At 41.6% G+C, this 26308-nt stretch overlaps 2 protein-coding genes across 4 annotated transcripts in view; one reads left to right on the forward strand and one right to left on the reverse strand.

The window, feature by feature from the left end:
- The first annotated feature begins 11807 nt into the window (after positions 1-11807).
- On the forward strand, positions 11808-12760 carry LOC141797410 (uncharacterized). The gene is made up of 2 exons (XM_074678731.1): positions 11808-11927; positions 12287-12760. Exons 1-2 carry the CDS (start codon positions 11828-11830, stop codon positions 12646-12648), a joined length of 462 nt encoding a protein of 153 aa, XP_074534832.1. The 5' UTR covers positions 11808-11827; the 3' UTR covers positions 12649-12760.
- A 9205-nt stretch (positions 12761-21965) lies between these two features.
- Positions 21966-26308, reverse strand: part of cdon (cell adhesion associated, oncogene regulated) — a 92004-nt gene continuing 87661 nt past the window's right edge. For all 3 annotated transcript variants that reach the window (XM_074680124.1, XM_074680123.1, XM_074680122.1), the window contains 4 exons: positions 25983-26275; positions 25759-25838; positions 24825-25087; positions 21966-22561 (listed from right to left, as the gene is read on the reverse strand). In XM_074680124.1, coding sequence (XP_074536225.1) covers positions 22407-22561; positions 24825-25087; positions 25759-25838; positions 25983-26275 — 791 coding nt within the window. In that variant the 3' untranslated portion in view covers positions 21966-22406. The remainder of the gene's footprint in view (positions 22562-24824; positions 25088-25758; positions 25839-25982; positions 26276-26308) is intronic.

Below are 26308 nucleotides of genomic sequence, written 5' to 3' on the forward strand. Positions count from 1 at the left end.
ATGCATTCAATGCAACAGGAGAGGACAGTAGCTAGAGTAGGAAACAGGGCAAGATTGAGGTGTGACATACAGGAAACAGGTCATAGGCTGCATTCAAAGCTGGGGCACAAGCATAAACCTCATGGAGGTTGGCCATCTGCGCTCCAGCCTTTACTACCTTTCATATTTCTACTTCTACTCATTCTTAAACTTCTGCTTATTCTACTTTTTCAACTACGACTTTGTCTATTTTTACTTTTTCTCCATTTTTTCTATCATTGCACATCTTCCATGTTTTCAGCTTTGTTTCACTACTTTTAACAGTATCTTCAGTTTAAGCCTAAGAAACTCAGTTTCTCTAGTTGTCTCTGAGCTTCCCTTGGTGTGAGTGCGAGTGTGTGGTGGTCCTGTGACAGACTGTTGACATGGTGAAAGTTGAAACTGATCTCATGTATCTCATATCTCTTCATGGATGGATTTTAATCACTTCAGTGGGATAAACACAGAGTGGGATCCTCTGATAAACTTCTTCCTCTTTCTGTGATCTCTCATGTCAGAGTGCCAGGCAGCATCGTCATGTTCACACCCCAGCTCACACAAATTAGTGGTGCGCTCGTAAATTACGCGCAGGATGTATATTTTTCCAGGAGACGAAGGAGTTAAACCATGTTTGACAACTCTATTACAGCAGTGAAAACAAAACAGTAATTTTCCATCATGTTCTGAAGCCGTTTCGAAGCTAATTTTCGGTTTTAGGGAAATGTCTCAACATTTAAATTGTCAACATGCCACAGCGTTGGCTTCTGTTGAGAGAGTCTGATAATTTACTGTCGTACATCTGGTGATAAATTGGATAATAATGCAAAGTGTTCCAGCATAAACACTCTGAACATGAGAACAGGGGTCACGGTGACAGTGAAATATGTCGTCTGACACTAAAGAGGAGAGATGATGTCAGGATCTGCCCAGAGCAATTTAAACATCTGTGTTTGTGCACGTTAAGCTCATTTATACGTTTCAAGCTTAATCCAACAGATAATGGAGTTTGAAAGCGTGCAGTGATTTTACAAACTTTGTTTTGTAAACTTCAAACTTTATCAATGAGTTCAACTCATCACAGAGCAGAGTCAACGTGGTCTGCAAAGGCTTCAGCTCCACTTACTGGATGACAGGGTGCAAACAAATATATCTGCGTTATTGTTTTGGCACATCAAGACAAAATAGAAGAAAGTTTTGTCTAAAATGACAAAACTTACTAAAACACTGTTTGTCAAACCAGCTCATTAAACATTCATGAAGTCAAACCACTGTGTCAGCCTCGCTCTGCTCCTCCTGTGATGATTTCCCCCTGAAATGAATAAAACCACAGAGAGCACTTCCAAAGACGCCCAAAGCGCTGGATTATTTCTTGTTCCTCTTGTCCTCAGCTGCCATGAGAGGCTGAGGAAAACAAAGAGGCCAATGACAGACCACCTGCTCAGAGAGGATTGTGGGTACAAGCTACTGTGCACTAAACAGCTGAGGCAGGAGCAGCGAGTGGAGGTCCCGAGGGGAGGACGGGATGTGGGCTGGTCCAGATGAGGCGGCTGAGTGGAAATGGTCTGCAGAGGTCGTGACTGTTTGTGGCAGATCTGCTCCCCAGATCCTGATGGACAGTGGTCAAGTCTGCGCTCAGTACATAAATACTGCACGCTACATTAGCTGCCAAAGCCTTTCCATATGTTGTTTGCAGAAGGCCTCTATGACTCTTAAACCCCAATCCCCATCTGGTTCTTTCCAGGTCAGTTCGTCCAGGACTTCACACACGTTCCCTGACATGGACCTGCTTTCTGCTTCAGCAGAGGGGAGAATGCCATGTCCTCTGTACTGCTGCGGTTTACATACCCAACCTAGCATGCCGCAAGCTCCACTCACACCAGCACGCTGTGAAAAATGAACACAGTCAGATCCAGTGTTAAAACTGTGTTTCTGACACCATTCAGACTTTGGAAATTTAGCTCAGACTGACAGCTCCTGTTCGATCTGCTTTGAGTTCTCCTCTTACAGCAGTGTCTCTCTGTGTGTGTAAACATCTTGAAACACAGCAGAATCAGCAGATTGTTCACTGCATTCTCAAGAGAATCACACTCCAATCAACTTTTCCATTCAAAGTTTCCTATTCTTGTCAAGAAAAATGAGTGTCAACACTAACTTTATGCAGACGTGTCAAGAAAATAGAAAATTTTGGTATCTGACTGTAGTTGTTATTTCTTAGCTGACTTTTTACATCTACTTTTTACATTTTCAGACAAATATCTACATTTTCTACTCCCTACATTTAAAAAATAACCTTGTTACTCCAATTTTATTTTTGTTTTTGTTTTTATGCCAGCATGACATGACAAAAAAAAAAAAAAAAAAAAAAAAAACAGAAACAAACACCTACTAAATATGGTGGCTCTAATGTGAAAAAAAATTCATTACTTTTACTTTTATAGTTGAAGTAGTTTTGAAACCAGTACTTTTACACTTTTACTTGAATAAAAAACTAAAGTTGATACTTCAACTTCTACAAAAGTCTGTTTAAACCCTACTATCTACTCTTCTACTTGAGTAATGGATGTGAATACTTTTGACATCTCTGACTTTGTAAGATTATGAATCTGATACCATGGATTTTTTTCAACTGATTATTTACTACATTCAGAGACTGAGGCACCAGGCTACAAGCATTAACAAATTTGTTACAGAGACAAGAAGGGGCATTTACGGGGGTTGAACCAGCCTCAGGTGGTCATTGGTGGAACTTGAGTTTTTGGCGCTTTAGCAATTGGTTTTCTGCACCAAGTTTTGAAACTTCATCTGGCAATGATTCTGTAAAGTCCAAGAAAAAAATTCTAACGAAAATATCAGTTGAGATCACAATGCATCACATCATATCAAATTTTATCGTACCATACCAAACCGGATCAAATCCTACAGTGACACAGCATAACCTAATGTAGCGCATCATGTATCGTATTGTACTGTATCTTCATGTATTGTATCATATCAAATAATTTCATCTCATATCATAATGTATCAGATCATATCATATATATCATATACATAGCAACGTAATGTACTTTATTATATCACACTATGTCTCAACATGAGGCATTAGCTGCGTTTCCACCAAGCAGTCCGGGTCGGTTCAGGACGGTTTGGGACAGTAAAGTCTCATCCCGTTTGCGTTTCCACAGCAAACTGTGCCCTCTCGTGGTGGGCGGTGTGTAAGCCGGATGCAGAAAGCCGCAGCTGGTAAACAATAGCGCGACGCCGTAGCAGCTTACCCCGCTAATAAATCCAACAAAGAAGAAAACGTGACACAGTAAACAAAGAGCACGGATGGAAGACATGTAGCATTTCGTCCTCTCTGTGATTTTCATGTAACTCTCTGTTACAAAGTGCAATCACGCTTCGTTTCAGAGAAGTCTGTGAGCCGCCAGGAGAAATGCAGCCGCTGTCAGGGTAAGTGACGATTCTTTTGACCAATCAACCGTCTGCAGTGTGTTGCTCCACCTCCCGAGAGCAGATCGGTTCAGTCTGGCACCCAAACGAAAGGGTCCCAAAAAAGTGAGACGGCTCGTCTCGTTTTTTGGGATCCGTCCCGGGATGAGTCAGTGGAAACGCCGCTAAAAGCGCACCGTACCGTACCGAGATGAACCGACCCAGACTGCTTGGTGGAAACGCGGCTATTGTTCCTTATTTCATGGTACGACATACACATACGGTGTGCAGTAGGGACTATGAGAGACTCTGAGTGGAGCCAGGCAACGAAAATGAGCTGTTTTTCTTTTGAAAGTCTAATCTCTTCTCGATTGTCCCTCCTGGTGTATCTTGGTACTCCTGAAAAAACTATCCAAGAATGGCAGCTGCCAATCATCGTTAAACATGACGTAAAGCCCAGTTTTTAACATATAATAACTAATGAAATGAACAAAATTAAGTATGTGACCACAATGTAGGCAAGTAACAAGAGACATTTCTATGAGGGGTATTTACTTTTAAAAGTTTGACCACAGCCCATCTGAAATGAATGGGGAGACAGAGTTTTTGTCTTTTACTGCAGCTAGCCACAAGGGGGAGCAGTTTTTATGGTGATATCAGTAAGAATTGAGTAAGATGATGTCCATTTTTTTTTTTTTTACAGTATATGTTTACATCATACTCTGTTACATTGTACTGTATGTAAAAGTATTGTATCATATTGTATTGCATCATACCATACCTAACTAACCTGTAGCAGCATCCTATCGTACTGTGACATACCTTAACACAAAGTCACATCTTGTATCATATCACCATGTCATGTATCTCCATGTATTGTATCGTCACATACAGTATTGTTTCACATCAGAGTATCACATTTTATTGTCACTTCTTGACTCTACCTCCCGACATATTTTACAATCCCCAAGAAAATACACGTGAACAGCAGCTGTCAATCATCGTTAAACGTTACGTAAAGCCTCATTTTTAACCTTGTTTAACTAATGAAAACGAAACTTTTCAGAAAAAAGAGGGCTTGAATACAAGTCAGCCAAATGATATCTTCGAATCACCACAGCAACCGGAAGTTAGAAACATTTCTACAAGGAGTATCAATTTTTCAAAGTTTGACCACAGCCCATCTGGAATGACTGGAAAGCCTGATTTTTTAACCTATACTGCAACCAGCCACCAGGGGGAGCAGTTTTAGTGGAGACCTCACTTGGCGCCGAGCAAGCAGACGTCCATTTTTTTTTACAGTTTATGACCATCATATTGTATCATATTCTACTGCAACACAACTTGATTTAAAGTTTTGTAACACGCATCATGTTATCTCCTATTATCACAATACGTGTTGTATCTTATTGTATTTTATGGTACCTGGTACCAAGTTCCCTTAAATTTCTCAAACTGACTCTTATCTTGTCAAACTCTCTGTTTTTTCCTCAAATGTCAGCGAATCACATGAACCCTGACTTTCTCTGCATCTAATTCTTATCTCAGTTTGCCTGTATGTTCAAATTTAAAGTACTACTTCTGCTTTATCTTCTTCCAAGTGCAGTAGACGTAAATGTGCATAATTTACAGCAGGCCTTGACCGCATAGCTCAGCAGCACTTTATCACGGTAACCGTTCTGAGTTTGATACTTTTAACACACAGATACATCTTCTTTTATTTGGTTGTTTGCTGTAACTGCATGATTAATGTCCCATGTCGTCTCGTATGTTGGATTTCAGGTTTTTCCTTCTACTGTAAATCAACTGTCCCCAGGAGAGGATAAAGATTTGTAACTAAGAGTTTAAAGCTGCGGGAGGGGGAGGGGGAACTTTAATTATTTTGTCATGCACAACAAAAACTGAAGCAAAGTATCAGAGAGAAAACAATTTGTGCATGGCCGCAGAGGTTTTCTGTAAATCAGTGTTTTTTGTGCCTGTGGACTCCAGGGGCTCGGTCGGGGAGTGAGGCCCCTTCCTGCTGCTCTTGTCCCAAGGCCAGTCAGCTGTGGCTGTGCTCTGCTCTGTGATTCAGGTAGGGGCCCATCAGGGAGCCCCGTGCAGAGGCCAGCATGGCGAGGTCTGAGGCTGCGAGATGAGTGAGCCAGGAGGGAAATGGAGGTCACGGAGGAGGGCCTCTGTGCTTTACGAGCTCAGCCTTGCTTACCTCCGCTCTGCCTGCCCGGCAGATAAATGATGATAGAGCAGAAAAATACGGTAGGCTGGCTAATATATGTTAGCCTGTCTACCAGAATAGTACAACGGCCTCGCTCCACCTCCTCAATGTGTGGTCTCTGAAACAACTGTCAAGTGAAGAAAAAGCAGGAGGAGGAGGAGGCGGAGAAAACCTCCCAGCTGCAGCCAGCTTGAGAAGTATGAGACTCAGGTCTGAGGACGAAGGGGCACAGAGGACCACTGCTGTTACAAATAAAAGTGTAAGGCCACAAGGCCGCTTCCTGGACAAAACGCAGAGGAAGACATAAAGACAGTGGCTGCACGGCGCTGTGGAAATAAAGGAAAAGAAAAGAGAATCAGACTCTCATTAGATGATAAGTGGAAACACACATCCTCACTGTAAGCCAACACAGACTATTTTTCTCATCCAGGGCCTGAATCATCTGCTGTTAAGCTTTAGTAACACATTCCAGTACAGGTGGTCCGCTGAAATGAGAGGCTGCTTTGCTTTCAACAATGCCAGTGGTAATGACTGATCTAATCATAGGGCACGCTCACGAAACCCACCTGTTTTGCCAGCTTTGCTTTTACATAAAGAGAATTGTTGCCAAGTGCTCGCAGTCAGGGCGGGTGGCACATGGTGGGGTGGCAGTAATGTGTTACACAGATCCCCATATAGCCCCAGCTATCTGGGTCTGATTCTGTTCTCTCATCGGCTGCCAAGAAGAAAAAAGTCTGCAGCTCGGCCCGGGCCGGATCCGCTCGATGGGGCACTGCACCTGAAAGCTTTTACAGAGTCCAGATAAGATGCAACCTCCCCTTTGTCGCCAAATCCCTCTGCAAAGAGCAGTGTCCAAAACATTTTGTTTTTCATCAGCTCACTTTTTCCAGTCGCTTAATTCTCTTCCTCCTAATTTTTTATTTAAAAAAAAAAAAGCTGAAGCGGCCAGGCAGCAAATCAGGCAGGCAGCCAGCAGATGTGGCAGGCGTGCAGAGCGCAGAGAGGATGTGCTTCACCAGCAAAGAATTCGGTCAGTCCCGTACTCCAACAGAACGGGACTTACTGGTCCCATTAATGACAAATGGCGCTCCTCCTCTCCTTTGTCACAGCCCGGACATTAAAGCCGGCTCTGGTGCAGCAGCAGCAGCAGCTGCAGGATGGTGATGTCATGGCGGGTTCAGCGGCCCAGCGGAACAGATACGGGCTTAAAACTGAACAGTGTACAAAATAAATGCATTATAAGAGGATAATGATTTTTCTTATCAAAGGCCTCATAACGTGGAGGAACTTTTCTGAATACTGGATGCAAAAAGAGTTTCTAGAAAGTCTATCTGCTGAAGTCAAGCCTTCAAACCTTGTTTCCACCAAGCGGTCTGGTATGGATCAGTAAAGTTTGGTACGGGTTGGATCGGTAAAGCCTGATCGTGTTTTAGTTTCCACAACCAACCTTGCCCTCCTTGGTAGGCTGTGTATAGGCTGGATGCTACAGTGGCCAGTAGGTGTTGGGCGATTTGCAAAAGCCACAGCGCAACAAAAGAGCAGCCACAACGAAAATGAAGAGGGCTGTTATTCTAATGGACACAGAAAGTTGTGAAAGTAAGTGAATGATTGTTTTCTTTTTTACCTTTAGCTATGATAAATATATAGCTTTAATTACCTACCTCGTTGCTAGGCGCTGCTCAAGTAGCTGCCTGTTGCAGCAGCTCTCTCGTCTTTGTCCGTTTGTTGTCATTTTTTTGTCTCTTTTTCGTCATCTTTGTATTTGGAGTGGATCATCACTTTGTATGGTTCATTGTCGGTCACGGACACCAAACTTTTTGTGGCTTCGGCGATATTTTTTACTACTTTTCTCCTGTGTCTGTCTGGAGATCCTACATGTAACCATGGCTGCATTGTTTACATGCGAAATTAGCTGTTAGCAGCCTGTAGCATGTCAATGCTAACTAGTGTAGGGCTTGATGATTTCCCTCGAGCTGAGGAGGAGGAGGTGAGGACGACGTGCTGGTTCACGGATGTGAGCTGGGAGGTGACGACGTGGACCTGTCCTTCCATCCATCGTTGTTGGGAACGTGGGATCTAGCCCCGGGGGATGGATGAGCTAGCTGTGCTAACCCAGCGGCATCGTGCTGTTCACGGACGTGGCTGACGGAGCTGACATCGGACGCCGGCGCCACATTGGAGGAGCTTCACCTGCTGTGGGCAGACAGGATCCAGGAGACAGAGACTGAACAGACTGCTGGGGAGGCTCAGTCCTGGACCCTGTGGAGGTGGAGACTGGCTGGGCTGGAGAGTGGTGGACGAGTGGTGGACAGGATGTCATCATCTAATTTCTTATGGACCTTTTTGCACTTTCTATACTCTTTCTTACTTTTGTTTTCTTAAATGCTGCGGTGACTCCTGAATTTCCCCTTGGGGATAAATAAAGTATTTTCTATTCTATTCTATTCTAATGCTAATGTTATTGATTCATAAAGCTAAATATAAGATGACGTAATTTTCTAGGGAGAAAGTCCAATGAAGGATTTTACAATATACAGCAAAAAAGAAAATGATTTACTTACTTTTGCAACTTTTCTGTGGCCGTTTGGATCACTAACCTTATTAACTTCTGTTGTGTTTTCACTTTTTGCATTCGTGTTGTGGCTTTTGCAAATTGTCCAACACCCACCGGCCACCACAGGATGCCAATAGTCACATCAGCTCAGTAATGACGGCATTACAGCATGACACAGAGTACCCAGCTAATAAATCCAACGAAGAAGAAAAATGCAACACAGTAAACAAAGAGCAACTGTTTGGTGACACCATTTTCCAAACACAAAAATATAGTTATCTTCTGAAGTTGACTGAAGATTTCAGTATAGCAGGGTTATGTGTTCTTTTTTACCACTGTCACATGGTAAGTGACGACCAATCAACAGACTGCAGAGTTTCTAGCTCCAGATTGGTACACCTCAACAGAAGGAGACCAAAAGGTGGTACGGTACGGGTCAGTAACCTGAGGACCGTTTTGAATGGCCAGTGTGACCACAACTGTGCCGTGCTTGAGCACGATTCACTTCTCTGCTATGGCACGCTTCAGAGAGGTGGGCTTCAACACGGTTTACTTCATGCACGAGCACGAGCACAAGCACGCGGACAATGTGTGTGAGATCAGTGGCATACTGAGACAAAATGAACTGAACCACTTTGTGTAAATGGAGCTTTAGCTACATGCTAACAGTGCAGGTTGTTCCCTTAGTTTTAATGGCAAACAAAAGTTAGTTTAAGAATGCGATCGTACTATTTTAGTCAAATGATTCTTTGGTTCATGAGACTTTTTACAAGATTTCTTATAAACTTTGGCGCCACAATGGTAAAACCTTAAATCTTATCAAGTGTTTTTGTCTTATTTTAAGTTGAAAACGCCTTTTAATAATCATATGAGTCACATTCACCTGACCATTCCAAGCTAAAAAAAAATCAGCCAATGAAACGAGACAAAAAGTTACTTGTAATAAGACATTATTGTAGTTTTACTTTGTCAGATTTTTTTTAACTTCTTACAAGCAATTCAGACCTTATTTTTGTCTTTAAATGAATTGAAACAAGACACTTTTTTGGTTTGCATGCTGCAGTCCAAATCAGAGGGGTTCAAACATCTCGATCTCTGCAGGATGAAACAGTTATATTTTGTCAACTCCTCAGAAAGTTGTTATAATTCTTTTTATCTGTGCAGGGAAAAAGTAATGCAGCAGACCTTTTTACAGCCAAACAGGTGTGAAGCACTCTTCTCCTTAGCTGTCCTTCTTCTCTGGCGCTTGCCTTTGTTGTTCCAAACCTTTTTTTTGTCCCCAGGTCGAGTCTTTCCTCGGTAATGTACTCTCTGGCAGTTGGATCAATAACATCATCATGAAAAGTGTTTACTAGCTTGTCGGCGTGTCTTGGAGACATTTTTGAACTTCATCTGCCAGTCCACTCTGCCCTCAGAAACCATGTTGTTTTATATTGTGTTTTTATTACATCTGTCTGCCTTCCAGCAGCTTCTAAATATAGCCTTCCTCCTCCCCTCCCTCCCTCCCCCCTTCAAAAAGCTGAACACTAAGTCCTTACTAATTAGAGCCTTCTCTTCAGTCTGGGGCTGCCTGCAGTCAGAGCAGCTTTATGGGCAGCTCGGCTCAGCTTCAGCCTCTTCTGCTGCTGCAGCTCGCAGGCCCAAACATCAGGCGAGCTGTGGGAAACAGAGTTTTTACTGGCAGCCACTAATGATGCTCACTGTTTTTCTCCTCCTAAACCGAGTCTGAGCAGAGACTTTTCTTCATGACAACAGAGAAACTTGCAGGAGTGGCCTGCTTCAAGGAGCATTTACAGTGGGGGAAATAAGTATTGAACGCGTCAACTTTTTTCTCATCACATTTATTTCCAAAGATGCAATTCAAACAGCACTTCTACCAGACATTGGTATTAACTCAAATAATCCACACATGAAAAGAAATCACAGCGTTCAGGTCCATGGTGAACCCTTTTCTTTAGTTCTTTCCACAAATGTTCAGTTGGATTGAAGTCAGGTGATTGACTAGGCCATTCTAACAGATTGATTTTCTTTTGTTGAAACCATTTGAGAGTCAACTTTGCCGTGTGCTTTGGATCGTTGTCCTGCTGGAAGGTCCAGCCACGTCTCATCTTCATCATCCTGGTGGATGGCAGCAGATTCATATCAAGAATTTCCCCATACATGGCTCCATTCATTGCTCCGTCAATTAAATGAAGTTTGCCAACACCATGAGATGAGAAACAACCCCATGCCATGATGCTTCCACCTCCAAACTTCACTGTTGGTGTAGTGTTTTTTGGCTGATGAGCAGTGCCATTTCTCCTCCAAACATGGTATGTAGTATGACAGCCCAAAAGTTCAGTTTTGGTCTCATCTGACCAGACAACATTCTCCCAGTATTCTACAGGCTTGTCAAGATTTTGTTTAGCAAACTTTAAACCAGCTTCAACATGCCTTTTCTTGAGGAATGGAGTCTTGCGGGCTGAGCGTCCATAGAGGCCATGGCAGTGGAGTGTATTGCTTATTGTTTTCTCTGTAACAATCATACCTGCTGCCTCCAAGTCTTTCTGGATCACTTTCAGGGTGGTCCTTGGCTCGTTGAGTACTCTTTCTGACTCCCTGGTCAGAAATCTTGCAAGGAGCTCCTGTGCGTGGCCTGTTGATGGTAAGGTGGTGCTTCTTCTACTTGTGAATAATGGCCCCAACGGTGCTGACTGGAATATTCAGGTGCTTTGATATAAGTCTGTAACCAGTTCCATTCTGATGCTGAGCAACAATCAGGTTGTGAATGTCCTCAGAGAGCTTTTTGCCTTTACCCATCATGAGGTGTGCGGTATTTAACTGCTTGGTGAAAAAACAACCTTTTTTATTGGACCATCAATTTGCTCTAGCCCAGCTGATGTTGGTTTGCACTAATTGAAAGTTCAAGTAATAATTACTGACAGATTTCAGGTGGTATGGTGCATTTTTTTGCCAAAGTATACAGCCTTTCTATGGTGTGTTCAATACTTTTTTCCTGTGTTATCGTACTTAATTCCACATAATCATTATTTATGGACTTGAAAGTTGTGATTTCTTTTCATGTTTAGATTATTTGAGTTAATACCAATGTCTGGTAGAAGTTTAGTTTGAATTGCAGCTTTGGAAATACATGTAATGAGAAAAAAGTTGACATGTTCAATACTTATTTTCCCCAACTGTAAGGGTTTTTAGCGTTACAGTTGGGAGAGGCAACACAATGCTTTCCAGTGATTCATCAGAGAAGCGGTTATGAACAGACGACATGAATCAGCTGTGATTTCATTCTGACTGAGGGTAAATAACAACCGGCAGGTGTTTGTGTGGTTTTCATTTCACACTGGGAGTAATGGAATTTCTAAAGAGACCATCTCCATCGAGGTGGTTCAATAATATATGAAGCGCGATGGCATCATCTCGACACCCTACACCTTTCGCTCTGAGGTCTGCCCATTAGCTGGGTCATGAGCGGAGAGCTAGAGACAGGCAGAGCGGAGTGGCGCGACACTGGGAAGGCGTTGATGAATAATTTAAAGTGAATCCAGTGTAGTTTGAAAGTCTTCTCGCTGTCAGTCCTGCAGGCGCGCTCAGTCACTCCGAGTGTGAAGACCCGCATGGACAGGAGAGGAGACAAACCTTTAAAAACCTCCCAAGTTTGGACCATGATTTCTCATTTCTGCTTCCTCCTCTGCTGGCTGACGCTTCCTCTGCAAGGTAAAGGCCGTGCTTTTACAGATACTCTAAGAAGAAGGCATGTCAAGGCGAGTTTCTTTATCACAAGCTGCTGTCTTTATTATATCAAATTGCTAAGCGCAGCCAGAGGCAGGGCTATAAAAAGTGATCCATCAAACAGGCCGAGGGCAGATAAATAGTGTGTTAATTATGTGTTGTTCTTCCCAGAGCTGATGCAGACCATTCCCAACAAGCTGTGAGGTCTTGTAAAAGTATTCAGAAGACACTGACTAATAAACATCTGTCAATACTGAGCGCGTAGAGGCTGTTTGTCGAAAACAACACAAGGTTTTTCTTCCCCCGCGGTAACTCTAACTGACTCCTGATGTCTCGTATTTCAGGTCTGGAGATACTCGATCCTGAGGAAGTGGAGTACATCAGCTACAACGCAACAGTGTCAGTGGGAGGCTCAGTCAGCCTGGACTGTGGTTCGGCTGAGCCCACCATCTTCATCTGGGGCTTCACCAAACCAGGGACTGAGACTAACGTAGCTCTGGCCTGTAACCACGGACAAGTCCCGAAGCTACGGGCTCAGTTCAGCAGCCTGGGTCGTGTCCAGGTTTCTGTAAACACATCAGCGTTGGTCATTGAGGAGGTGCAGAAGGAGGCGGAGGGGATGTACACCTGCCAGGCTCTGTATGATACAGGCGACGGGGCCAGGATCACGTTCTACTCCACTCGACTGGATGTGGAGGATGACTGAAGTTGAATATAAGAAAGCTGTTAGCTGTTCTACCTTAGCTGTCCTGAGTGAAGCCAGAACTTTTAGAGCTCCCTCTGGTGGCTGGCTGCAGTACAGGTCATAAAGTCCATTCCTTCCATTACAACACTGCTTTCTGTCAAAGCAGTTACTTCCCAATCTTGCTGATCATTTTCATCCGTTATTTGAAGTTTAAACGTGATTGAGTCGAGGAGGAACAGAAAGAAGACGTAAAGAACACTGACATAACTTCACCAGCCTGACAGATCTCTGATGTTTCTTTATCTTTGGGTAAAATGTGTGAGATGGTTTGCAGGAGTTGTGTAACACTCCTGTGCATGCCTTGGCTCCACCAGCGTAATATGTCAGTGCCCTTCAGAGCGGTATTTTGGCTTCACTTCTCCCAGTGGGAGGAGATGGAGGAGCGCTGTCAGTTTTAATAAACACAGAATGGTTATGATATGAAGTCATGAAAATAGTTTTTCTGTTATTTTCTCCAAGATTTGAGATTTTTCTTGGGAGATTTTAGTCACCACAACAGGTGAGGAAATGTAGATTTAAAGGAGCAGGATGAAGTATTTTGTTGTTGTGAGTTTGCAAACTTACTCCTGCTGTTTTAAAACGTAGGTAAAAACACACTAGCAGTACTGCTACTGATCCAGGAAAATTTCTCAGTATGCAACAACCAGCCCACCTGACATACTGTTTCCCACAATGCACGGTACTAACGCTGTTTGTCAATGCCGGTGGAAGGTTTTGGTGAATTACTGCCATCTACTGGAATGAGTCAGCATTCCAACTACAATACAACAACACTAGACGGTCCAAGATAGAAGTATAATAATGCGGAAAAAAAACAAGTAAATGTTGTTTCTTCTAGTTAAAAAAGAGGTGTTTACTTCTACTAAGTCACCAAAGCCCATATTAACTACTAATTCATTTTTAAACCATATGTGGATTTTATAGAAGTGTTTTTTCCATCAGCTGTAAAAATAAAAATCCCCTCCAGATTTATTTTTAGTAGACAATATAAATCAAATATGATTATAGATGATTGTGGAAGGTTTTAAAGATGGAGGTGTTCATTTTCTTACATTTCCAATTTGCCCTTTTTGACCCAAACAAGATGGCACTGATCAGAACTTGTAGATTCTGCTACTTTGATTTTGTAACTTTTCCTTTTTGTGATTCTATAACTTAAATCTCTGTCAAATAACTTGAAGCACTTTGTCGCACTAAATAAGGTTTTCCCTTCTGTCTAAATCAGGGGTCTGCAACCTTTACTTTCACAAGAGCCATTTTGCCTCAACTCACCCTGATTAAAGACATTCTAGTGCCACAGAATCTACTTTATCCTCACAATAAAAACTATTAACCGTATAAAATTCTATACATAGTTAAAATCTAGTGAATAATTATCAAAATGACAAGTTATTTTCGATTTTATAAAATTGTACATGTGAAGTCTTGTTCTTTTATTTTTGATAAATTTCCAAAAAAAAAAAAAATCAAAATTGTGAAACTAAAAATTTGAAAAAATAAAAAATAGACCATTTGCAAAAGTTACAAAAATATTTAAAAAAAAAAAAAAAAATTAACTTAGCTAAAATTGCTGAAAATTGCACAGATTTGCAATTACTTTTTGAAATTTTAAAGGTTTGCAAAACTTATTGATTAGCAAAAAAAGAATAAAATTTGAGTTTTGGTAACATATATTCATAATATTGCTCAACTCACCATTTTTTATTGTTTGCAAATGTCCTACCACACATCAAGCATGTATATTAAATTGGGTAAATGAATCCATCCTCACAGAATTAAAATCTGTATTCTCTTTCAGATCTGTCTTGTAAATTTTGTTTTCTTACTTACTAATGGTTAGCCACAGGTGCATGGAAAGTTGGTGGGCTGTTGATGTTGTAGGAGGTGAAGTAGAGCGGTGGCAGGCTTTATTGACAGATATGATGCAGATTTAGTTCAACAAAATGTTAACGCAAGATTAGATATGATGTCATATCTAAAAATTATTTACTTCAATAATTTTTTAAATCAAAGGTACAAGGAGCCACTGCAAATGAGTCAAAGAGCCGCAGGTTACAGACCCTTGGTCTAAATTCTTCCTTGTGTTGTACGTTGCTTTGAACAAAAGCCTCTCCAAAATGAAAATGTAGAATTGTGATTCAAGCACTAAAATGTGTCTCTATAGAGTCCTGGTTCCTCTCTGTACTAAGTGTCCCAGATGCTGTTTTTGTTGCTTATTTCTCCTTCGATGATCAATTACAAGTAAGATTCCCCTCACCTCTTTTGTTTTGTTCCTAAAGCAGAAATCTGAAAGCTTGTCACTGAAAACCTGTGAGTAATTGGAAACATTAGGCCTGAGTGTGGGAATATTCTGTGTCAGCGTGGAGAGCAGGCTCTTTAGCACCAGACTGGACCGTTAGACACACTGAAACACTTTGATCAGTCAAAGACTGAGCTATTGTCTCCTGCCATCTTTGTAGCCATATAAACTTACAGAGCGTGACACCGTGTGGACCTGAGGTTGTGGTTTCGGTTTCAAATACTTCACCGGTTTTTGTGTTGTGTTGATTATTAAAACCATCTGGAGCACGAGTTCATTAGCCCGGGCTATTTCTTGTTTGTTTTTCTTGAAGTAAATATTGTTCATTACTGTTTCTGCTTATCCCTAATGGCCACCTGCTGTGTTGTTTGTCTTTGTTTGAGTGTGGGCTCATTATTTAAACGGGGTGTTTTGTCACTTTCAGCGGAGTGAGAACGCACCGACAACCAGCTCCAGGCTGAGTTTCCATTCTCGATGGTTTCTCGGGAACATTTCGTCTGCTTTGAAGTGACAGACACCTTGACAGAGAATGTGCACACAAACCAAATGTTCTCTTTAACAATTCATGCAGTGGAAGAAAACAGAAAGCTTATTAAGTGTTTTTGTTTTATTTCCAAAAGAAAATGCCTTTTTAAACTTTTCATGAGCCACATTCACTTGACCAGTCCGGAAAAATGTCTTGTTTCGACTTATTGTAAGAGGCAAATGAGGTCCATTGGCAGATTTTTTTACTTGTTGCAAGCAATTTAGACCTCTTTTTTTTCTCTAAAAGGGCTGTGAGGAGTTGGAAAGGGATCTTGAAAAAGTCTCCCTTCTAGATGTATGCCTGATCATAATTCACTCTTTAAAATTAGATTATCAGTGCCAATATTGCTTGTCAAAAATTATTTTGAATTGCTACTGCTTAGCTTCCTGATCGGGTCAGCCAGGGCCAGTTTGATTTCCGGCGGGTCAAAGTCTCTGTGTTTTTCTCTGTTGAAAACAATTTCTGTGACTAATTATGTAGTGATGGTGGACACTGGAGCCTAACTGTCAGACAGAAAAAGGACAAAGGAGCAGAAGAAAGATAAACAGGAGAGTGATACAGCCCAAGCTAAAGGCAAATTAGCCCTTAGCTTGGGCTGTATCACTCTATAACACAGGGGCTGAACTGTTTATGATAATGTCCATCCCAACCCACAGTCAGCAGTTATTCTGCAGTGGTCTGTTCAAACTTGAGAGTCTATCAATAAAATGAAGAGTGAGGTTACGTTAGCTCTGCTTGGTAGATGACTGGCAGGACATAGCTAACCAGGATTTACTAACATTACACATAACAGACATGTCTTAGAGCACTGGGCTGCCAACTGTGCTAAATACACTGCAAAAAATGAAGTCTCATCAAGTGTTTTTGTCTTATTTTAAGTAAAAACTGTCTTATCATACTTGATATGAGCCACATTCAACTATCAGTCCAGCAAAGCGTCTTGTTTCAATTTATTTAACCCTTTCAGGCTCAAATTAAGTTTTTGAACCAGCAAAAATCAGATATTTGGGGGGAAATATCATTTGGGGTAGTTATACACAATTCTGACTTTTTTTTGAGAGAGACCTTCACATGCAATAAAGCTACCCCTAGGATAAAACCCAGAGCAGATAAAATCTACATGAATCTACAAGTCTACCTACATGAAATTGATGCCTTGAAAATCTGTTTTGGTGAAACCAAGGAGGCAGCCATGTTGGAAGTGACACAGCTCTGCCAATTGGTGGGATAGTGGGAAACTATTTGTTGCTAATGCACAACTAAGTTCTGCAGTGGTACTTCTGAGAAAAAGGCTCATAAAATGTGGATGTGGAGTAATTAGCTAGCTATTAGCTGTTGCAAATCTGCAACGTTTGCCTTGAGAGGGTTTAAGACAAAAATGAGGTCTTGATTGCTTGTAAAAAAAAAATCTGCCAATGGGACAAGAGAAATTTTTAGTACAAGTTACTTTTCTCTTGTTTCAGTGGCAGATTTTTTTTACTTGTTACAAGCAATTCAGATCTTATTCTTGTCTTCAAATAACTTGAAACAAGACATTTTTCAGAACTAGTCAGGTAAATGTGGCTCATATTGAGTCTAAAAAGACATTTTCTACTGACAATAAGACAAAAACACTTGATATGATTTCAGTTGTGTTTTTTTTTTTTTTTGCAGTGTATAGACGGCTACTAAACTAAATTGACTGTGTTTACTTGTCACGTTAGCCTACAGATAGGTTGGAGCAAAGTGCTGCCGATAGCACTACATATAGCCAGCTGCTTCAACATTTGCTTGATGTCACATTTCACACCATAGCGCTACGTAACTGCACTGATAAGTCCCTTATCTTGAAGTGTTGTATCCAGTGAAAAGTCATCTTGAACAAAGAAAATTTGTTTTCGATCCAATCTCCAACACCCGCCTCGCTAAAAGTAACTTACAACAGTGTGGGAGACTCCAGGCCACAAGGTGGCGAGGCAGTATAATTAAAACAGATCCTCCTCATAGCATCTTTAAATAACTTAACACAAGACATTTTTCTGAACTAACCAGTTGAATGTGACTCATATCAAATATAACAAGACTTTTTTTACTGAAAATAAGACAAAAACACTTGTTAAGGTTTCAGTTTTTTGCAGTGCATAGAACAAAAATGAACACTTCACTGGTTTGTTTTCTGAAAGTGTGGCTCTGACTTTCCTCTGACTCATGTAGAGAGCATTGTTTTTCTCCTGAAAGTCAGCTCTTGTCAACAGGTTGGACTTTGTTTTGCTCATTATTGATCCAGAGCACGACGATCAGACGTACTCTGCTTAGTCTGGTGACAGAAAAAAAAACACGAAGCAGCTGTGAGTAAAATGAGCCAATGCTGGTTTTGTCCAACTGGTACAAATATTGTGGCTGGATGTTGTGTGTGACATCCTCATGCACCAAGAAGCAGATAAAGTGTCCGAACATAAGGATTATTATTATCTCATCCCACGTGAGCTGGTCTTCTTGAAGACCCAGAGGAATGTCGTTGGAGTTCATCCAACCACAACATGCTTCACTTGTGGTTTGTGACATCTCAAGGATGAAACCGCCAGGGGCTGAATCAAGCGAGTTAACACACACTGCCCGATTCATAAGAATTGCATTCATTCAGAGCGTGCTGGAGAGGAGACAGAGGAAGAATGGTGGGCGGAGGGGAGAGGGACCGGCGTTAACAGGTCGGCTCTGCAGCAAGGGGGCAGAAATTCCAGGGCGGACAATGAGCTTTCTTGTTCCCATGGGCTCCTTAATGAAGGGGTGTAGCTGCGTGGGTAGAGGGTGCAGGGCAGGGCCGAGGCAGAGTGCCGACTGATAGACGTGGGAGATGGAGAAGCAGCTCATTTAGAGACAACCCTGCCCTTATCTTCTCCTCATCAGCTCAGCCTGCATCTGTCAGCATCCCCTCTCCCTCCTCTGGCCATTTCTCTTTCGTTTCCAGCTTCATTTCCTTCCCATTGTTTGCTCCTTTTTGCAGAGAGGGGACTTTAATGGACTCTAAGATCAGCTTCTGCTTAGAAATAAAACAAAAGACTCGAGAAACTGAGAAAGCTCCAAGGTTCACTTTTTGTTCTGCAGCTGAAGCAAAACTCTAAGGCCTAAAATCTGCAGCAGGCAGCTCCTGGGAAAAGTGAAGCTAAGTGAACTGAACGAAGGCTGCCAGTCTCAATCCACGCTAAAAATACCAGCCGGAAGAGGCAGAGCCACGCCTGAGCAGCAGGCGAGCAAATCCGGGTGCCAGGAATATCCCGAGTAGCATCAGTGGGAGGAGAGATGCCAGGCGAGCCGGGGCCTGAGGACTGGCAGCCGGCTCTGGCACAAACACGAGCAGACAGGCACCGAGCATAGAAAGCCTGCACCACAGTCATCCTCAGTGAAGCACAGCCAGCCCTGTCATCTGCCCGCCTGCAATCCCATCAACTCCAATCAGCCAGCGTAGCACAGAGATTATTTTAAAACCTACTGAAGGCTCTGAAAAAGGCTTTAGCTGAAACCTGAGGACTGTATCTCACTGCTTTTATGAATGAGTTATCTGCTGCTTCCTCACACATCAGGAGCATCTCTCTCTCTCTCTCTCTCTCTCTCACACACACACACACACACGGCTCACTTCCACTTCCACTTGTGCCACAGTGAAGTCCAATTTGTCCTCAGCCCAGCTGGCCGTTCAGCTCACGGTTCCCAGAAATCCTGGATGGTAATGTCATTAAACAGAGACAGATGGCCGTTTTAACAACTCTCACAGTTTGTGTAACTTTAAGAGTTAGTTCACCCAAATTACAGAATAAAGTTCGCCTCCTAACGTCCCGTGAAGCAGAATCTGCAGATGGATTCAGGTGCATGTGTTGAACGTTTGGTTTCAGAGAAGTGAACTCTGAGTTCTCCCTAGACTTCCATGTCCACTACTTTCAACACATTTTTTGTGGATAAAACTGAAACTATTTTTTTACAGAAGAGGATTAGGGCCACTGAAAAAAACACTTTTATACTACGATTGTTTATGAGAAAAAAAGTCTGAATTCTTAGATAAAAGTCAGGGTTCTGACTTTTTTCTCAAAATACTGAGATTAAAGTCAAAATTCTTAGATATGTATCAAGTTCTAAATATAAAGCCAGAATTTTGAGCTAAAAGTCAGAAATCTCACATTTTTTTCTCAGAAATTCTGATTCTAATCTCAAAATTTGACTTTTGTCTAAGAAAATAGTAATTACAAAGAAATTCTGGAGGTTGGTTTCTTTAGCGTCCCTCAACCTTTTTCTCAGAATTCTGACTCTAATCTTAAAATTTAATGTGTTTCTAAGTGGCAGAAGTGTTAGTTATCACAAAAAATCAGGAGTTTGTTCCCTAATCCTCTTCCATCAAATTTTTGATTTTTCACCAGATAAATGTTTTTGAATTCAGAATACTGATATTGATGTTAGAATCCTGAGTTCTGAGAAACAAAAGCCAGAATTCTGAGATGTGGAAAAAAAAAGAGATTTATGTCAAAATTTCTGAGACTGAAGTCACAATTCTGACTTTTTCTCAGTATTCTCACTTTTTTTCCTCAGAATTCTGACTCTAATCCCCAAATTTGACTTTTTTCTTAAAAAAGTGGCAATAACAAAAATATCTGGAGTTTGGTTTTTTTGTTCAGTCCCTAATCCTCTTGTGTTAAATCTTTGATTCTTCATCTGATAAATGTTTTTAATGTCAGAACTCTGAATTCTGTGGAAAAGCCATAATTCTGAGATAAGGAAAAAAAAAACTGTGATTTAAGTCAGAATTCTGATATTAAACTCAAAATTCCAAGATTAAAGACAGAAAAAAAGTCAGAAGTCTGAGACACAAACAAAAAAAAAGGCTGAACTCTTTGTCAGATAATGAATTAAAAGCAGAATTCTAAGATTTAGGCCAAAATCCTCAGAATTCTGACTCCAATCTTATTATTTTGACTTTTTCTAAGAAAAAGCAGTAATGGCAAAAAAATCTATTGGTTTTTTATTTCAGTGTCCCGTAATCCTCTTCCTTAAATTTTCTTATTTTTCATTTGAGAAATGATTTCAAAGTCATTATCTGATATTAAAATCCAAATTATGAATTCTGTCAAAAAACGCCAGATTTCGAAGATAAGGGGAAAAAAACTGAGATTTAAGTCAAAATTTCTGAGATTCAAGTCACAATTCAAAGATTAATGTCAGAAAAAAAGCCAGAAGTCTGAGATAAAGAAAAGTCTGAGATCTTTGTCAGATAATAGATTAAAAGTTAGAATTTTGACTTATTCTCAGTTCTCATCTGCTGTAATCTTACGATTTTAACTTTTTTCTAAGAAAAAACAGTAAAAACAAAAAAATCTCGAGGTTGTTTTTTCAGTGTTCCTAATCCTCTTCCGTAATTTTTTTGATTTTTCATCTGATAAACAATTTTAAAGTCAGAATTCTTCGATTGAAATCAGAAATCTGAATTCTGAGAAAACATTTAGAATTCTGAGATAAAGAAAAAGTTGAAAAAAGTCAGAATTCTGAGTTACAAGTCAGATTTCTCACATTTTTTCTCAGAGTGCTGACTTTCATGTCAAAATTTTGACATTTTTCTAAAAACATATATTAATATCAAAAAAAAAGGTGGTTGTTTTTTTCTTTCATTGGCCCTCATCCTGTTATCTCTTTTTTTTTATCTGATAAAGTTTTTAAAGTCAGAATTCTGAGATCATATTCAGAACTCTGAGGAAAACAACCAGAATTCTGAAATCAAGAAAAAAAGTCAGAATTCCAAGACTGAAGTCAGAATCCTGAGATTTAAGTCATAATTCTCACTTTTTTGTCAGAATTTTGACTTTAATTTCAGAATTCTAACTCTAATCTCAAAATTTGACTTTTTTTCTCAGAAAAAAATTGCAAACAAAAAAATGAGGAGGTTGTCCTTTTCAGTGGCCCTGATTTCATTCTGTTAAATCTTGGATTTTTCATCTGATAAAGGAATGACCCTCTAATGGAGCATTTGCTGCAATCTGACTCAAATGATTTTACCCCTGCTTTAAATTTGTCCATTGAATCAGAGTTTTAAGCATTAAACAAACTTTTTATGTGGGTCAAACCAAGGTTAGAAAGCCTGATGAAGTCCTTACATGAAGAAAACTGTGTTTTAACGTAACTTCTCCTCTCGTCTAACAGATTGGGGCCACTGGGTCAGCGGAGCTCCCAAAGCAACCGTGCGTTTTACTAAAGCGATGAGCTATCAAGTATTCAGTGAAGCAAAGAGCAGCAGCCTTAATCTGAACAGAGAAGGGAGTGTTCACCCCGTTCAGGGGTCACTGCAGTGGAACAGCCCATCGCAGACCGCATCAAAGACCTGCCAGAAATATCGATGGGTTTGGACCCGCGCCGGGAAATTCACTGTGGCAATCACTCACAGGGCGCCGCGCTCAAAGAAGGGAGGAAGGACATCCAAAATAGTTTGTTGTTTACTCTTCCATATCTTCTCTTTATATTATTACAAAACTTTACACGGACAATTGCTAATCTCCACACTGGTGTGGAGCACAGAGGGACAAAACAACCAAAAATAAAAAGTTTTTCTCATCCAAAAGGCATAAATAATATAAAAGACAAACTTTTTCCTTTAAAACAGATACATTCATATGAAATAATATTTTACTACTACAAAAAATAAATAAGTCATCTAAAGAGTTTTTGATCTTTCTGAGAGTCTTTCCTCCAGGGTTCAGTCTCTGAGCACTCTGAGTGTCTCTCCGTCTGGCTTTGCTCTCGTTTCTCCTCAGTCCGTCCACGCTTTGTGTCCGTGTCACCGTAACATGCAGTGTCCATATCTCCACGCCGTGTCTCGCCAGGTCTCTGCTCCCCTCCACGCTGCAGGAGGGAGTGTGTGCGTTGGTGTGTGGGCTGCGCTCAGACCTCCTGTGGGCCGGGCTGGATCAGCTCCCCGGCCAGGCTGCTGCTGGAGATCCACCCAGGCTTTTCGTCACAGTCCAAGTCTGGCAGGCCCAGACTCTCCCAGCACACCACAGGCCCCTCTGTGTCCACGCACTCCAGCTCCTCCTCAGCTAAACACACACACACACGGAAAGAGAGAGAGGAGACTCTGGTTTATGCTTCGTATTAAAGAGGACAGGAACAGATTGTGGAGAGGCCCACAGTGTAATTTGTGGTGATGCTGCATAGTTTGTCTGAATACAACACGATGATTGGTAATGATACAAAAACTTACAAACATGAAGAAGAACTGACAGAGCTGGATTTCACAACAGTGTTTAACCGTGAGGGGTGAAAATGTTTTCACTTACTGCTCAGGACTTTGATTTTTAAGCTCTTATGTCCTAAAACAACAACAAACGATGTTTTAAACCAGCTAACATGGTCCTAAAATGTTAGATTTAAAATATCACCGCGACATTAATGACTCTAAAAGCCAGACTTCGTGTACCCTAACTGTAGAGCGGGAACCATATTTCCTTCAATCACTCTGGACTTTTTCATCCTTGAAGCTAGGCTAAGCTAAGCTTCCTCTAGAGCTACATATCTTAAGGCTACAAAAAGCAATCAGAGGGATGAAACTTCTAGATTCAAAGACTAATTTCTGCCCTTATTTGAGTTGAAATGTACTAACCGTGAATAATACTGTCACTATTTCTTGTGTCTCTTTGTGTTCATGTGTAGTTGCACTCCTCTTTCAAATCCTTAAACAGATATCAGTAGCCACCTTGGCCTTCTTAACGCTTACCGTGGGAACGTGACGCGCGAAAATCAGACGCACGAGAAAAGGCGTGAGGCTTTTACGCTTCCTTAACACCCCGTGTGGCGTTCGTTGGCGTCCATTCCCAAACTGCAGGGGGCGGTGTATCACAAACATACGTCTACCAGAATACTAAACCAGAGTCGAAGAAGTTTGCCTTTGTTTACAACACATTAACATTTCTGTCCTGGAGATTTTTCCAGGTTTTTTTCAACTGATTCCTCTTTTCTGCTGAGAGTGGCCGCAATTTCACGCCATGAATTATTTACCACTCGGTTATCACAGCGCACTTTGACCAGTGGGAGATCATGTTTTTCTGCCATCTTGTCCACACATCTCCATCTGGCAGGTAAGAAATTTTCAAGTGTGCACGGCACAGAAATTCTCCGCAGGAAAAGGACCACGTAAGGGGGCGTAGGTGCAAAAATGACATCATTTGTTCGCACGAGGCTGCGCGGAACCTAGCAGATGCATCAAGCATAAATCAGCCTTGTTAAAGTTGTAAAGTTTTTTTAATTTACTTACATGTTTTGGCTGTTTTTTTATGTTTTTCTTTCTCTTTTTCCTGTCGTTCATCTATGTAATGTAATAATTGGTCAATAATGTAATAAAAGTGGTGAGCCCAAAACGTAATAACTCTTGGGTCAATTTTTATGTTTTGGGTTTTATAAGTTTTCTTTTTTGTTACATTTCAGGTTGTTAGTTACTTTCTACATTTATTTGTCATATCTTTTATTGATACTTTCTACTGATTTGGTTTCTTTCAAAAGGGCAACATCTGGTTTAGAAAAATGAAGCTTATGCAGGAGTGCTAAAAGTTGCTGTTCATCACGAATCCACTTGAGGCTGACTGCAGAAAGACCACATACACACCAAGCCCAAAAACAGACTTTTAAAGCGTTAAAACACCTTTCTCTTTTTTCAAAAAACAGCCTGGGTCTGAAACACTAATTTGGCTATTGGCACACGCTTTAAAGAGGGTGAATTTTTATTCTAATTCAGTGGTTTAGAAGAAATTAGGATCATAAGTTTGTCCAATCAGAGACACAGCTCAGGTCACGTGACTGAGGAGCGCCCTATAGCTGTTAGACAGGAAGCTCAAAGTCCTCATCAATGATCAGCTTCATTATTCTGCATCAGGAACAGACAGGTGACGTAGCAGAGACTACGTCCGTATTTTTTACAGTCTATGTTTCTCTTTTTTCTCCACAAAGAGGTGAATATGTTGTTTATGAGTTTGTTTTCTCCCCTTGTAATGAGATAATTCACCTCAAGAAGTTTATCTTGATAAATAAATGAATGAATTTCCAGATAAGTCCAGCTTTCGACGTGATTTACACTTTAGTAATAAGAAATTATTGAAACATATCTATCAATAGACATGTTTTAAAATAAATACTGAAATAAAATGCACAAACACAGCTTTGAGGGACTTTTCTCAGCTTAATTTTGTGAATTGAACTGTGTAAAATAATAGATCATCTAATAATCTTCTGTGACTTATTAAAGAGGCATAAATTGGAAAATAAAAACCAAACACTCAGAAATATTTGTGGGTGTTTCAAACGTCTCACCAGTGTTGTCTGCAGGACAGTTTTCATTGTTCCCGACCAGACAGCAGGAATGCTGCGAAGGCGAGGACTCCCTCTGCTCGTCTGGCTGGTACTCTGCGTCGGCCCCCTGGTCCCCACAGTGGATCTGACTGTCCGGGCCGTGGCACTGGGACGAAACCTGGCCCAGAGGAACCATCTCCAGCCCGTCCTGCTGGCACGGCGCCACGCGGTGCATTAAAGGGAGAGTGCCGCTGGAGAACGTGCCGTTGGCCTTGTTGTAACATCTGCTCAGAGACACACAGAGGAGGAAGAGGAAGGAGAGGACACATTAAAGTTGAGGTTTAGTTTTCTGGTGTCTCCGCTGACACTGATGGACTCTCAGCAGTCTGTTCTGCTTCTTCCTCTTTGCAGATGTTTGTGGCTTCTCCTCCAGACACAGAAACAGACACAGAAACCCTTGTGTTAATACTCCTGACAATGTGCAAAACAATGACAGCTCCAACACAACCCGAGCCCTCTGGCCCAGCTGTGAAATCACTCTGAGAGTTAACCCAGAGATTAAAGATCTGGTCTGACTGCCTCTGAATAACTGTGACACTTTGTGGTTTCGCTCTTCGCTGAAGCTCCAGACAGTTACACGCTGCGAGCTTCACCACGTTTTTCCTGAACTCAGCTTCGCCTCAATCGGTTCATGATTGGATCACGACCACACCCCCTCTTTTCCCAGCAGCCGGAGGTAAATAAACACAGGGCTCATTAGGTCTGCTGGCTGGGTGCACACTGGGTAAACTGTGATGGTGGGGACCCTTAAGTACATAAACAGGACTCGTGAGGAAAGAAGTGAGCGTGCGCTTTGCTCAGCTGAAAATCAGATCTCTTCAGCTCATCGTTTTTTTTACAAAAAGTTTGACCCAAAGTTTTTCACTTTCACTTTTTAATCTCCTTCTTGTCTTACCGGTTATTGTTGCAGAGGTTTTGACAGCTCATACAATCAGACGACTCTGTTTGAGGAAGAGCAGTGTACATGCCTCCGCCCTGACAGGAAGAGAGAAAATCAGCGTTTAGCCAACACAAACTGAAATCCAACCTGCTGATCCACAAACACCACACTAAGACATTAATCCTGGCACATCATGAGCTTAAAGCAGGCGTCTCTGGTGTCTGCAGCGCAGCACTCACGTTGTGGTGGTGGTGAGGGTGCGAGTGCTCACACTCCCGGGTGCTGTGGGGCAGGGTGCCATCGTGGCTGTGTGGGTGGCCGGGAGAAAATAGACTGCCTGAGCCGTTGAGCAGCGCCAAGCCGTTGGGGAGTTTGTGGTGGAGGTGATGGCACCCCTGGGGTAACATGGGGCCGCTGTGTCCGTAGCCCCCGTGGACGCCACCATTGATGCGGCTGGAGCTGGTCAGCGTGGTGTACTCCAGGACATGGCCGTTCATCTCCGCTTGCTGGTAGAGGTAGGGAGGGTCGTACTCTGCAGAGCGGAGACAGGAAGGAGGGTCTTATG

This window comes from Halichoeres trimaculatus, unplaced genomic scaffold, assembly GCF_033239565.1.
Source record: "Halichoeres trimaculatus isolate MK-OKI-2021-1 unplaced genomic scaffold, fHalTri1.1 fHalTri1_scaffold_9, whole genome shotgun sequence".
NCBI lineage: Eukaryota > Metazoa > Chordata > Actinopteri > Labriformes > Labridae > Halichoeres > Halichoeres trimaculatus.